The 16,220-nt window shown below is 35.6% G+C and overlaps 1 protein-coding gene across 16 annotated transcripts in view; it reads left to right on the top strand.

Moving 5' to 3' along the window:
• dlg1a (discs large MAGUK scaffold protein 1a) overlaps positions 1-16,220 on the top strand; it is a 143,390-nt gene that overhangs the window by 79,328 nt on the left and 47,842 nt on the right. For 6 of the 16 annotated variants that reach the window (XM_077198741.1, XM_077198738.1, XM_077198737.1 and 3 more), the window contains 2 exons: positions 12,819-12,908; positions 13,349-13,402. In XM_077198741.1, the coding sequence (XP_077054856.1) occupies positions 12,819-12,908; positions 13,349-13,402 (144 nt within the window). Of the gene's footprint in view, positions 1-12,818; positions 12,909-13,024; positions 13,187-13,348; positions 13,403-16,220 lie in introns of those variants that run through there. The other 10 variants (XM_077198749.1, XM_077198748.1, XM_077198746.1 and 7 more) reach the window with 4 other exon arrangements.

The following is a 16,220-nucleotide window of genomic DNA, read 5'->3' as shown; positions in this document are numbered from 1 at the left end:
CTCATTACATAAACTAGGAAATGGCTTGTATGACTACAGACATGTGAATACAAGGACCTGATGTTTCAATGCAGTGTTATAAGAAAATCATAACAATATAAAGCTAAAAATCCCAGCATGGCTTGCGAAATGACTTAATTTTAATTCAAGAGAGCCAGTTTAAGATCTGTAGTGCTGCAGTCTTCCTGAGAGCATGCATAGCCTCGCAGGTCTCACTGCAGCTTCAGCTGTTGCTATGGTGTTGCCATAGCGATCGTCAAGCAAGGACATTTCATCATGTGGCAGCACTTGTTTATTTATTTCTCATATCTGTTGAACATAGAGCTTTGTATGACCGAGTTTCTTTCATCAGGGGCGATGTGCAGGTGGAACTCTTGCTCTTGGGTAAACAGCAGATGATTCTGCCGTCGCTTCATCAATCAGCATCGTAATAGCCATCCAATCACCCTCTGTGACCCTGCCCATTAACCCTATTAGTTCAGCTGAGACAAAAGAGGGACCTGGTGTCGTTCCTGGTGTCATTTATGGTTTCAGCTAGGTTGTAGTAGATGAAAATGACTTCTTCTTCTTCAGGCAGATGAGTATTTCTCCGGCTCGCTCCTGTGCGTGCTGGCCGGGGGAGGTGGAGGAGAGAGATCTGTGGGCTGTGTGTGTGTAGGAGACATTCTCCACAGTGAATCACGGCAACAGGAATGAACATTTTGCTTCTCCGTTTAAGATTATACTGATCCTGTTTTGTTGCATCCTCTAGCTGCAGTTTGTACATGCAGTTTGTAGGATGTGTTAGATGTGTTTTGCTGAGGGCAAAGAGATTTGAGTGTTCATTAATTGATAATTTGCCATTAAGCCTGCTTTAATCCAAACAATGTGTTGTAGATCATTTGCAGTGGCAGCACCTCTTGACCGGATTGGCGTTAAGTGTGTTGTACAAGTGTATAATAGTGACTCTGCGGTTACTGGCTCTTGAGTGCAGGGCCACCACCACTCGCATAGAATAAAGTGTCAGAGAAGCTTCCCAAGCTACAAGCAACTCATGATGGAAAATGGCTAAGCTAACCTTTAGGAAAAGGATTTAACTATCTTATGATTTAATAAGAAAAAGTGTCTATTTAGTGCCATTTAATTAGTATTTTTTTTATAATTTTTATTTTATTTTATTGAATTAAGCATTGTATAATTATTTGTTTATAAATATCAATTAATAACAACATCAATAATAATTATTATAAAGTCATGCCATAGTTTGTCGAATTATTATTATTATTATTATTATTATTATTATTATTATTATTATAAATGTAAATCAATACTAGTAACAATAAATATAATTGTTATTATTATTAATGTTCTAATTATTTATAAACCATTTTTCTTTTTCTTAATATTAAAAATGATCATAAATATAAACCAATAATAACAATAATACATATTATTATTGTTATTATTAATCTTCTAATTATGTATAAACACTTTCTTTTTTCTTATTTTTATTCTTAATATTAATAATTATTATTATTATAAATTAATAATACAAATAATAATATTATTGTTTTTATTATAAATTATAAATTAATAATACAAATAATAATATTATTGTTTTTATTATTAATGTTATAATTCATAATCTTCTTAATAACAATAATAAAACTACTATTACTAATAATATAATATTTTTTTGCTCAATCCTGACCTTACAATGTGTTCTATTTAAAAGTAGATTTTCAGAACCTTCCCTTGGCTGCCATTGGTCAGTCAGACAAGATTGACCCACCATAAAGCCATGCCATAGTTTGAGTCATAATGTTGTGAGTTGTTTAGGAAGCTCAAAATATTTTCTTGATCTTTTCAAAGACAATATATTAACAGTTAATGCTGCCTTTCAGTATAAGCAGAGAATATAGTGTCTTTAAGTTGGGATGTATTTATAGATCCGTAGTGGCTTTACATCATATTATAAAAAAATTGATCTCAGAAGTGAATGCCTCTTAATGGCTTCTATTGAGTTGCCATATTTTCAGATGCAAAAGGATTCAAATTCCCTGTTCTTTCAGTTTTCAGTGATCATTCAGTGCCCGCTAGGTTGTGAAAAAGTTCATTGGATTCAAAGAAGACCGAAGCAGGGCAATGGGATGTCCATCAAGATCCCGTGTCAGTGAAAGATCCCGGTGAACAGCGGTCTTTATTGATTAGTCTATTCAGAGGGAACTGCAAGCTTATAATATAAGATGTTGGCCTTTGGCTAAACATGAACAATGCTAGTGTTGACCTGGGTTTTCAAGCTCAAGGATGTGCTTCAGGCTTGTTGTGTGTTAGAGATCAGTGCTTCGTTGTTCTACATTGCATTAGCATCCCATTTTTTGTGATCTTGACTGATTTAGACACATGCTTCTGTACCCTTTTCAACGCACTCACTGTTTCCAGTTGTACATTTGAATCCGTTAAGGGGTCTTTTAAAGGTATTTTAACATTGGGGGAAAAAAATCATTTAAATCCAATTTTTTTTTTTTTTAAATACTATTTTCTATTCTAGTTACACAAGTCATTTGTAGGTTCATTTCTGAAAAGAGGAAACACAATGGGTCTCATTCATGAAACATTGGTAAATATACGAGTAAATATGTGAGTGATTTGCGCGTAAAGAGACCTTTCACGAAAACTCTTCTCCTGATTCACAAATACTTCGTAACCATCATGTGATAGTGAAATGTGTGTGTGTTAATGAATTCCAAACAGTCGTAAATGGGACGCGCTGCACGCTCATTCTCAATTACCATAAATCCCGTCCCATTAAATCCGATTGACAACTATATATGGGCATCATATGATGATACAAAACGAAGGATTTCAACATGTCTTTTCAAAAGCGAATGAATGAATTGCAGCCTTATTAATGAGCAAAACGTTCGGATGTTAAGCGCATGATTTACGCGTGGCTGGGAGCAGGTGTAGATTTCTTTCGTACCAACTAACTTTTGGAAAATACGAACATTTTAATGAATCCGAAAATTTACACCAGAACCACTTTACACCCGATTTACACAAATTCGTTCTGCTCGTGTTTCATGAATGAGACCCAATGGCCCTCATTTATCAATTTCCAGCGTACATCTGGCGTACACCCAAAACCACGGTGACTTTGATATTTATCAAAATGGACGTTGGCGTACGGCACGCTCAAATCCTACGCCAGGTCAGGAGGTGGTGTACATGTACGCACGTTTTGAGTTAGTGCGGAAATGCGCAGAAAAACAATTCCTAAAACCACAAAACGCACTGACAAACTAAAAGATATGAGGAGCTCTTTTCCAAAACGCGATAAAAGCAATTTTTAAAAATAAATTTGTCTTTTATTTCTATTAATAAACTAGTGTTGTGTCTGCAAAGATGAAATTGATGATCACCATCTCCGTAGTGAACGCGAATAGAGAGAGTAGCCTATTTCTTTTCGTTTATAATTGTTTCATTTAAAGACATTTCAAGCTATCTTTATAGATATATTTCTCATGTCTGTGAGGCATATACTGAGTTTCGGTTAATTTGTGATGAGATGCGCTCCAGTTCACGTGCAATGCAAGGGACCGCGCCTGCGCCTCCATGTCATGACTCTTGATTATATTGTCTGCTATTTGCTTATTATTTATTATTTTATTGGTTGATGAAAAAAATATTAAAATTAAGATACAATTTATACAAAACGAAATTCACTTTAAAGAAAGGCTTTCTACAAAACAAAACTTAATTAAGTGGCCAAAATCATGTCTGAGCATGTCTCCCGATATATTGCGCATTCTATCTAAGCCTATGTTCACTTTTCATAATCAACATAGATGGGTAAAAAATAACATTATTATTTTTTTAACAAATATGAAACTAAATGCACTTAGTTAATGGCTACAACACGTAGCCTAATAGTAGGCCTGAATATTGTTATTACTTTACTATTAGCCTAAATGTGTTACTAAATGATGTGAATGTATTTTTAACATTGTTGTATTTAAGGACTGTATTTGTGTGTTATTTTTAAATTATTTGTTTTATGTGGTGGACAATATTGGAACGTGACATTGGAAATATTTATTTTATTTTTACTATTTAATTTATTTTACTATTTATTTTGTTTGGCTTTTATTTATTTCATGCAGTTGCACTTATTTAATTTATATTAATTTATAGTATGAGTCCCTGATTATATGTTGCATATTCTCTTGTTGTTTTTGTTGCTGTTTATTTTTGACAAAAAATGGATGGATTTATAGCGTTTTGAAGAAAAAAATACAATTAACTTTGAATTTATCATCAACAATATTGTTGTTTGATTTAATAATAATTTTTCATGATGGTGATGGTCTCGATCTCCAGAGAAGTGTCTCCTCTTTGCCGTCTTCCGTGTGTCCATGGTGTAAAATGAGGGTGTGGGGGAAGCGGATACTTGAATATATAGGCCAGGGGCGTGTTATTCTAATGACGATCGTTTTCAGCCGCGGCATTTATCAAGGGCAGGTATTGCGTACACCTGGATTTCAAAGGTACGCACAGCTTCATAAATCAGGCGGTGAGAGGAGTGTAAGCATAATCTTACGCCAACATATACGCCCGTTTCTACGCAAGAATGATAAATGAGGGCCAATATGTGTATCCATACCGTAGTCAGTATCTGTCAGTATTGGATATTTACAGCAATTGTGCATGCTCATTTCCCATTTTTACATTTAGATTATTAATGTTAATCTTTAAAAACATGTATATTTTAATAACACGGTTAAATATAATCCTTAGTAAATCGCAAAATGTTTTTTTTTTTCCATACAGCACATTATCATGTTGTGATGCCTAAATTCACTTGCAGCATTTGCAGTTATTTTAATTATCTATTTTAATAGATTTTTTATACATACATATATATATATATATATATATATATATATATATATATATATATATATATATATATATATATATATATATATATATAATATATATATAATTTTAGTCTAACATGTCATAACATGAAAATAATTATTGTCTTATTGCTATTGGTCAGAGTTTTAATATTGTTACATTCCTACCTTTAACTTGATTTAAATTGTCTCATGTATTAATGGACCTCAGAGAACAAGCTTATGCCAGACTGTATGTCGCCACACTGAGGAGTGAATATTTTCACAGTGATGTGGATGGTTGATGTGTGCAGTGTGTGGCCTTGTTTGTTTTCCTCTAACCTGAGCATGTCAGTGTGTATGGAGCCATCTACTGTACAGCAGACGGTGTGTCTGTTTATTTCATATGAATATGAAACATAAATTAATATGCCCACTATCCAGAGATTATGTAGCCCATTAAATCATTTTTGATTTAACATTTTCTTTTTTTCTTATGTACCTCCTTAATTACCCCTTCACCAACTCCAGATCAAAAAATGTTCTTCTATTAATCATTTAGCCTTATCATTAACATTAAAGTTAAAACCAAAAATCACTATGGTACACTTTACTTAAAGCGCATATATATATATATATATATATATATATATATATATATATATATATATATATATATATATATAATTATGATGCATTACAGAGGTGTTTTTGATTAATTAAATATGCCTTGTAATGCACCTTATAATGCATTGTATGATCTTTTGAATAATTGTTTCCACAGTTATAATAAATTATAATACTGATCTATTCATTGAACACAGTATAACGCATTAAAACGCATAACAAATAACCAATTTCAGATGTAACTAGGAACTGTCATACTAACAAATATTGTAATCCATTTGAACTTTGGTTGCAATTATTTAAGGAAAGATATACTACATTATAATTTAAATTATGAATGCATTTATAATGCAATATACATAAAGGCTTTAAGTAAAGTGTTACCAACACAATCAACAACAATTGATGAGTGAAAAGCAGAAGCAGCAAAAGAAGTACCACATAATATCTGAGCATCATCCGCTCAAAATGTTTAAATATATACATGGATATATATTGGACATATATACAGTTATTGCTGTCTATTGATGTATGGTTTTCACCATGATCATAACTCACTGGTTTTTTATTTTTTAGTTCATGAGATACTACTAATATAAATTGCTTTTTTTGTCCATTCTTTGGTGGCATACTTTCATTAGCCTCAGGCACAAGCTTTGCTTTCTCTCTCTCTTTTCCTCCTCCTCTCCCTGTCTCACCCACAGCCCCATAAGAAACAGGACAGGGTACATTAAAAGGTGCAGTCAACAGGAAACGGTACATTTTCAACTGTCCAATCCTAATGCAGAAGTAGTCTCTCATCAATGTCCCCACTCTTCAGGCCCTGAAGCACCCGTTTATTTAATTGGACACTGTGAAAACGACATGTAGGATCACTGCACTAATGACAGTTGGATAAAGGGTTTATATTCTATACGAAACTGGTTAAATAAACTCTATTTAAAGAATTTGGATATATTTTTACTGTGATTTTTAAGCAATTCAGAGATTACCCTTTTATATAAACCACATATATCGTACAGCAAGTTTAATGGGAATGCTCCATCAAAACCCCATGAGCTTAAATGAATGACCACTATCCAGCCGTCAGCACTGTAGGCTCAAATTAAATAACACAGAACTGTGCAAAATATCTTACAGTGCAGGTACAAATTGAGATTGAGTTTTGAATAATAGTTGTAAAATAAGGTCATAGCGAGGCTCTGCTCCGCCATCAAATGCCCTGATACACCGCGCCGGCCCATTCGCCCGCCCTCTTGCTAAGCATCTGATAGAGATTGTGTTTATCCTCTGTGACCTCTCACTTTGTGACCTGTGTTAATGCTTTGAAAAGCGAATCGGACTACAAAAAGCCTTGTGAATCTCAAACGTTGGATGCAAATCTGCTGTTGTCCAAAGCGCGACACGCAAACCGTCCGCACGCCAATGCTGAAATCAAGAATGGAGGATTGATTATTCATGCCTGCAGAAGAGACTGTGTGCTGTCATGTGCAGTGCCCATTGGAGCTCATTAATTGGTGAGCAAGTGCAGGGGGATGAGAGCGAGTGAGGCTGAAAGAGAGATAGACGGTGAGAGAGGTTGGCAGAAGAGTGGAGCCAGGGGAAAAGGACCAGATTTACAACCACGGTGTGTCCTCTCTTCTTCCCGATTGCACCGCAAAGTAAACACATCACTCTTCAGGCTGTGTTCTCCATCATTTCACCTGGCGTCCACCTGATAGTTTGCTGTGGTGCCCTCACTGCTTGGAAAACAATGACTACCTATAGCAACAACCATGAATACTGCTGTGGAGCTTACGTGGACTGTCGGACCGGGGTGACGGAGGTGGCCAACTGCAACCATCCCAGAATGCAACAGCGGGTCGGACACGTGCACAGTACGCTGACCCGAACGCCGAGACAATTGGTGCAGCAACCGCAATTCCATCATCATTTCCACCACCATCTGCACCAGCAGAACCAACATCAGCATCAGCATCAGCAACAGCAGCCTCACCTGTCTCAACCCACCCTGCTCAACTTCCAGCAGACTCACCTGGAGTCCCACAGGGTTCCACAGTACAGCTCCTGCACCCTTCCAGCCTCCACCAAGAGCAGAGGGAAGTTCACCAACCTGAGGGATAGTTTGAAAAAGAGCCCCACCAAAAGCACAGCTAAAGTCCGAGCTTCTTCCAGTGCCTTGTGGCTTGCCAATTCTTGGGGCACGTTTTCATTGGATAAGGTATGTGGGAGTCTTATTGAGAGATGAGAGGTGATACTGAAGAGTTGTGCACTGGGGGAGGAAGTTGAGCTATGTGGATTTGAATTTCTGATAATGCTACATTGTTAATCTGAAATGACTATTATATTGTGTTGATGATTATATGGTTTCTCAAGATTTATTGTCAGTGGTTGTCAGGGCCTTGCAAACATGATTTTGGAGGTGGAAGTGGTCGAATGTAAAGATCCAGGTTCGTGTCATGCATTTAAATTAATTGACAGACATGGAAAGAAAAAAAAAAGGTACATATACTACCATTCAAAATTTTCGGGTCAGTAATGTTTTATTCAGCAAGGATGCATTAATTTGATCAAAAGAGACTATATTTCAACATTGATAATAATAGAATAGAAATGTTTCTTGAGCAGCAAATCAGCATTAGAATGATTTCTGAAGGATCACGTCACACTGAAGACTGGAGTAATGATGCTTATAATGTAGCTTTGCCATCACAGGAATAAATGCATTTTAAACTGTAGTGCTATTTCACAATATTACTGTTTTTGTTGTATTTTTTATGACATATTTTTTTTCAATTTTTGCCTTGATAAACATGGAGACTTCTTAAAAAAAAAACAAAAAAAAACATTGAAACCGACCCTTCCCAAACTTTTGAACTGGAGTGTGTATGTTTTTTTTTTTTTTTCGATGTATAGTTTTTTTTAAATTATTGGATCCTAACCGGCCATGCGATGTTTTGGTCATCATATTGACACATTTTGTAAGCAGTGAACATGCTTGAAATCTTTTATACACTTTTTACACTATAATGGTTTCTGAAAAGGATTTTTGGGATAAAATTATCAGTATAATATTAATATATTTTATATGTACATGATGTATTAAAAAAATCTATAAAAATAATATATTTATTTGTATTATGCAGGTATTAAAGTGGGGTATGTTTTGGATTGTTATTCATTTGAGACATTGTTGGGAGCTTTTGGCTGAACTCTAAACCAGTCTCTGATCAATGCTAATGATTGATTCTAATTTTAACTCTGAAATCACAGGCCATGACTACTGTACAACCGCCATAATAGCATGCAGTGTAAATAGATTCTTATATAAGTTACTCTGGTCAATTTAGGCAGGACAACATGCGCTCATGTAAAAAGTTGTGACTGAATTGGTGATGTCTTGTGTGCTCTTGTCACTCAAATATAGTAGTATAGTGCATGCCTTAGTCTCAAGTCTCTGCCATAACCCTGAGTGTGAGGGTTAGTGAAATGGAAACCCTTTCTAATTAGTAGTTGCAGTGATGTGTTTGTTTTTTGACTGGGTGAACTGGACTGTTGTAACTGAATATCCGTCTCCTCTGGCTGTGTTGTTGGTGCTTGGACAAGCGGCTGTGGATCAGATCGCTTTTGTTTGGGAACGCTGACACAGACAGGCTGTGTAGAGGGGACAGTTTCAGCGGATGTCTCCTCTCTGACAGCATGGCAACACACACTTTTGCTCCTGTAGAGCTGGAATCTGCTGAACTCCCATAGATATCTGCTTGCGTCAGATCTTCTCTCACAACAGTGCAAGGTCCACATCATGTAGGCTACATTGTATTTCTATTTCATTTTTGAATTCATGATTATAGCCTTCATTCTGAAATGTGATCTGTCAACCAAAGTCACTTTGACCATGGAAATATCATGGAAATTTTGAGACAAAAGGGTTTTTAAAACAAACACAGGCTATGTAATGATGCTGGCTAGCTGTTTGTCAACAGAAAATCTTCCCAACATTAACTTTTGACTATTAACTATCTGTAATACATGCAAGTCAAAGTTTTGTCTTCTATTTAAAATAATTTAGCATTTAGTTTTATCATAATGTAATGGCATTTATGTCATTTATTAATTTTGATTTAGTTATTTTGGCCAACAAGGCAACTAATTAGTTCAGCGTGGCAACGTTTTAACTAAAATGAGGGAACAAATGAATAACATGGCCAAATGAAAAAGTCATGGTAACTAATTCTTAAATCATGGCTACAATATCTTTTAATGTGCTTGGGTCTTTACTTCTGGAATCAAAACTGTGGAAAAAATGTCACTGTTCTGTATGGTTGTAAAGCTGGATGGATTTGCACAATTCTTTTTTAAAGGGATAGTTCGCTCAAAAATTAAAACTTTGTTAATTTACTCACCCTCAGGTCATCCAAGATGTAGGTCTATTTTTTCTTTAGTTGAACAGTAAAGAAGATTTTTTGCTGAAACCGTGTATGCGTGGGAACTCAAACGTTGGGAATCTCTGAAAAGTCTATCTTCCCGATTGAGATCGTACAAGTGAATGTAATCTTATTTTTTTATATAGGTTGCGGCATCCAGGATAAGCACAAGGAAGTATCACTTTGATGAACAATACAACACATGCGTCCTCCCTCTCTGTTGTGAACAAACACAGCGTCACAGCTCACGTGTGAGTGAGTTTGCTCCCACTCATACGTCATTATGTGACAGGAAGCTTGCGCTCCAGACTGCCATGAACGCGCTCAGGACCATTTGCAGAGGCTGTGGATTACAGCTAATAATGTTGTCAATAATTTTCAGTTTCTTGCACAGACCAATCGTTTCGGTTCATAATACCTCAATGTATCGTCTGGGTATTAATTTTGTTTTCCCTTTGTATGTTTTTTTGACTCCTACAAATTGGCACCAACGTATTGGATGGCCTGAGGATGAGTAAATAGATTTTTGGGTGAACTATCCCTTTTAAAAGCCCCTATTATGGATTTTTGAAAATGACCTTTCATGTAGTGTGTAACATAGCTGTAAGTGAATGAAAAACATCCTGCAAAGTTTTAAATTTGAAAGTGCACCGTATATAAAGTTATTGTCTTTCAAAGGTAAGAGTCGACTCTGAGTCAATGAAATGAATCGTTTTTCAAACGAGTCACAAGCTGTTTCGTTGTGACGTCAAGACGAAACGTTAGCATATTGCCAGCCCACTTATTGCGCACGCAGACACCAGGGAAACTTGAAACCCCCTCAAACCTGCAGCTGATTCCTGTGGATACTAGATAGCATCATATCGAGATGATGCTGTGCTCTACAATGTGAAGGTAAAGCCAGTTTTTTTCACTGCCCAAGGATGAGCATGTGAAGAATCAGTGGTTAAAATGCATCTTTACCACGATACCACAGCAGTATAATCCTAAACTTTTGCTGTGTTCCCTTTATTTTACTGACGACTGCTTATCAAATCTCGTAGTTCAGTGCAGGATTCGCAAACCACTTACTCTTGAAAGATGGTGTTCAAAATACTTAGTTTTGAGCTTTATATTGTGTAGGTCTCCTGCTAACTGGTTAACTCACATTATTACTGTCTTACAGAAATACTTCTGCTAATCTGTTGTGGGGCACTATTACCTAAAACTGAAAGATTAAGCATGAAAGTTATACATGAAGCATTATGTTATATCAGTCATTCACGCTAGAGCTCTGCTAAAGTATACATTGCATACATGCACTGTTATTGATACAGTTTCCACGTGTTCACCGCAATATATTAAAAAAATACTCTGTAAATAAATTATTACAAGTAAGATAATCGGTTTGTTGATGGACATGCACTTGTTAATGCTGATGCTGAGGAATTACAGTTGCAACATCTCATAATTTACCTCAAACTAAGTAGTGTATAACTGAGAAACGTCCTGCTCGAGTCGTCCTTACAATGGAGGTTCAGATTGAATAACTAGTTCTTCCAATGTTTTATCATCGCGCTCGCATTGATATGGTATAATCGACGTCATTGTTCATTACTGTGTTTAGTTTACGGTGTAGGAAGCCTCAGGACATGCAGAGCTGACATTATGTAATGGGTGTTTTTGTTTTCGACGCGCGCGCTACACGGTTAACCAATCACAACAGACTGAGCTGTCTGGCCAATCAGAGCAGAGTAGCTCACGGAAAGGAGGGATTTAGAGAGATTGATTCATCTGACGAGTCGTTTGAGAATCATTGAAAATGTGGTGATGTGCAAATGTATATTATGAGAAAATGAAACAGTTTTTTTTTTATCTTTGATGCATGTAAACCTGTTGTAGGAGACTCCAAAAGAACATTAGTAAACTTTAAAATAGCATAATAGGTGGACTTTAAAGGAATTGTTGGATTTCCAAATAGGAATTTGTCACAGTGCATTTCGGTTTTGCTTACCAGTTGTTGTAAATTAATGTAGACTGTTTAGTTCAGGTGTGATGTAGTCTGAAGTTTCTCTAGCTGGCACACATTTTCAACCTGCGGTAATAAAAATGACGGCGGCTATTTTCATATTTAAAAGGAAGAGCTATTTCTTCTCAGCCCTGCACAACAGGATGCTGATTGCTGGACAGGAGATTTATTTCTAGCCCTGTTGAATCTTGAAACACTGTGTGCATTTTTTTTTTCACAGTTACCTTAATGGTCATGTCTAAAGAAAGGTTTGTCGTTCAAGCAAGTCACAAAATAGCATCACAAATCCTTTACATTGATGGGGATTCTATCACAATTTACACTTTTAAAGCTCCTTTGCCAATACTAATGAATACAATAAATATTATTTTATTGAGTGTTTCATTCCAAAACTGTTTGCTGTTATTGATTTTTTTCTGTGGAAAACAAAAGGAGAATATGATGGTTCTTCAAGTGGGTTTTAACAACATTTCATAGTGGCCAGGTCTGTTTCCTTTTTTAAATTATTTATTTTTATGAAAGTAATCATTATCCACTCTCCTTCAAAATTGTCCTTTTGTGTTTCACTGAAAAAAAATACAGTAGAATTGAAGTAACAGAGTAAATATTGTAAGAGTATTAAGTATTTTTTTAAGTATTTTGAAAGCTTATGAATGGTTGCTGTAACTTTTGCTAATAAAAAGAAATAACAAATCTAAGTCTTAATTTTACAGGCTAAAACAGTCATGATTATTTTTTTTATTGTATTGTTTCCATTACCTCATCTTCTCCTTCTCTGTTCAATATATGTTTTAATTAGTTTAAAAAAAAAGATAATTCGTGAAAATCAGTACTGCTGTGTGTCATTTGGTCTGACCTTTGACCTCCACTGTCATTGTTTAGCAGGCAGATGTCATTCCTCCGTCCGCTCCCATAATCCCTATCCCACCCGTCCCAGCAGAGACCACTGCCATTCCAGCACCCACGTCACAGGTCTTTTTTTTCCTCATGTTTTAACTCCACCCACTCAACGATGCTCCTCTTGACTTAGAGAGATTACAGAGAGAAAGCCATGTTATATTGCTGATGCGCACTTGTACCTCAAAAGCAATTGTGCAAGTGAAGCGTGTGATACATGTTTGCTGAAGGATTAGGTCTGCGCTGGTTTGTTATGCCACTGTATTGTGCAGTATGTTATGCTGTGTATGGATACAGGCTGTGTTGTTAATCTCTTGCAAATGCCAGAGTAATACTGTATCAGCATGCCAAGAGTAAGTGATGCTTTTTATATTGGGTCTTTTTCTTATCTTTTTAATAGTTACCTGTTCATTTTACTATTTCATTCTCAGTAGGTTAGGGACAAGAAGTAATGTGCACAGTTATGGGTCTTGATTCGTATAAGCCCAAGTATTAATTGAATGTTTCTTTTGCAGGCAAGCCCAGCACCGGTGGTGGTGAACACAGAAAGCCTTGACACCTCACCCTATGTAAGTCCATATGTATGTGAGGTATCTCTTCATGTACAGCACTTAGTTAGATTATTGCAGAATGTTGTTCAATTTGTAGAATATTAACTGACTTTAAAGAAGGTAATTTTAAGGTCCTTTTAACTGCCTCTTAAAAAAAAAGATTTTACAAAAAAACAAGTATATTCAATGTAATATTTCATGATTTTGTAAAGTAGTGACCCTAGGCTCAACAAAGCTGCATATATTTGATGAAAAATACAGTAATATTACAAAATAATCTTACAATTAAAAAAGCAGTTTTCTATTGAGTAAAAAAGTCATCTGTTCCTAAGAAGGCAGAGCTGAATTTTTATCAGCTATTACTTTAGTGTTTAGTGTAATATGATCCTTCAGAAATCATTATAATATGCTGATTTTGTGCTTAAGAAGCATTTCTTATTATTATCAACGTTGAAAATGGTTGTCCTGCTTATTATTTTTGAAGAAGCCCTAATTTACTTTTTTTTAAAGCTTCTTTGATTAATAGAAATAAAAACAGCATAAATGTACGTAAAATAAAATTTCTTTACTTTCACTTTAAATCAATTTAAACTGTCCCTGATAAATACAACTATTCATTTCTTATTAATTAAAAAAAAATCTTACTGACCCCAAACTTATAATATTGCGAGGATGTTTTTTTTTAGCTCCAATGTTCAAAAACGCACAAAAATAAGATGGTGTCCTGCGTAATGACAATGAGGATGCGGATTTAATTAAGCAAACTAGAGCTGTGCATTATTCTTAGTGTTTTTTTTCACGTTCAGTTGAATACCATACTATAGTTAACAAATCGTTTAGAAAATGTTGTCTGATTTAATGACTTAAAAACAAAAGAAATGAAATCATCTTTAATTAAAAATATGATCTCTCGTCCTTTATTCACAGTGAATTAAAGTTTCTGTTTATTCATAAATGTGGAGTCATTAATATTAAGAAATGTAATATGTGTAATCTTTTTACAGCATTTAGGAGATCATTTCTTTGTCTAATATTTTGAAGTTCCCCAACAGTGCATGTGATTTTAGATGTTATGGAGTATCCTTGTTCTAGCTTGCATGGGGATTTAACTGTGGTTGATATTTATCAGGGATCCATGACACTTCTTCAACCCCATTCTTCTCTTAGTCTCAGCAGCATCTCATAATCCTATACATCCAGAGCCAGAAAGCCTGCTGAGCTGATTTCTGTCATACTTCATCAAAGACTCACTCTGAACACTAGAGTTATCTGAATGAGATAGAGCTAAAGTCTATAAAGAAATGACCATGAGGAACCCCTTGACTGACCTCATTAAATACTCCACATTATTAGTGCTGGAGCTTTACTCTGTTGCCATGTGGCTTAACATTGCATGTTTCTAAGGCTGTCGGTTGTCTGTAAATGTTTTAATTTGTGGATTGAGTTTCAGTAGTTGTAAACGTTAAAGAAAGTAGATCTGCACTTGAATGTAACACTCAATGTAACACAAACATTGCAATTTAGTGAATGACACCCAAAAGACAGATTCACCCAATATTAAAGGTTTGGTAGGCAATATCGTAGAGGCTAGCAATAGCAAGCTAGCTTTGAAAGCATGAGATCCCACCCTCCCTTCAAAGCCTAAACTCTAAAACACATGAACGTACACAGCAGAGGCTGCAATGCGTCACAAGACGAGAGACGGCGTTAAATTACCTCATGTCTCAAAGTACATAACATTACAATAATAATTAACGCATACGACTTACAGAGCTCTGAGTTGTACCACCCGACTGCTGCAGATTCATTTCGCCGCTGATAGTGTTGACGTAGAAACGCATAAATCTGTGTCTGAGGACGTGAACAGCTCTGGGTAGAACGTCACGGGTTGGCATCTTGTAATTACTGTTACGACATTGCATGAACGCAGCATAAGCCTGTTGTTTTGGTTCAGGAGGAACTATAAAAGGCGGCTGCTGTTTGTCTGCATAGCCTTATGGTACGCACTGATGACGTGTGATGTCCGTGCGAGCAGGTATGACATCGTCAGCCTGAATGCAATGATTGGACGAACAGTTTTTGGTCCTGAGACTTCCACAGAAGTCACCACTTCTGTTATTGATTGCTATCAGGATGTGAAGAGAATTTCAACAAGTATAACAAAGTGTTTATAAAAAATGCCTACCTACCTTTAGATATAGATATAGAGTCGGCACTCACCCAACAGTAAATAACAAAAAACTTTGACTGTAAAAATAAACACAATACTTACTCTAATTGAGGTGAAAACTAGGTAAAATGAGGAATATGAAGGGTTGATATTACAATTTTTATTTATTTGTTCTGGATGTTTTGATGTTATCTGGAAAATAACTCTGCATTGTATTACCCAGAGATAACGCATTTTTGATACCGAGTCTGCCTGGATTTATAGCGATCTGGCTTGTGGTATACAAAATCCAAATGGTCTTTTAATAAATAAATGCTTTTAGAATAGGGGTTTCTTTAAAGCAATAAGGTATAAAGGCAGGTGTTGATGTTGAACAACTCCTTGTGCATGTACTGTACGTCTATTCCTGTTTTTATGGTTCGTTATATTACGTAGATGTACTGTAGTAATCTGATATTGATCGTGTAAATGCCTGTATTGGCTCTTATCCATGTGGCTGGTTGTTTGTGGCCATATACGCAGCATGTTATTAGCATCATAGTTCAGCTGTGCTGAAAACCTCTAATGGTTCCCAAAGAAAAACAACTAAAGGTTATTGTCAATGGAATTACCTTCATAACTGTGACAATCTGTTAAATATATGTTGTAATGCAAAACTGAAATGGC

Source organism: Siphateles boraxobius, unplaced genomic scaffold (genome assembly GCF_051911475.1).
Source record: "Siphateles boraxobius isolate OS27281-9 unplaced genomic scaffold, OSU_SipBor_1 41, whole genome shotgun sequence".
In the NCBI taxonomy this organism is placed as follows: domain Eukaryota; kingdom Metazoa; phylum Chordata; class Actinopteri; order Cypriniformes; family Leuciscidae; genus Siphateles; species Siphateles boraxobius.
The sequence above is the reverse complement of the archived record's forward strand: the minus strand, read 5'-3'. Positions and strand labels throughout refer to the sequence as shown.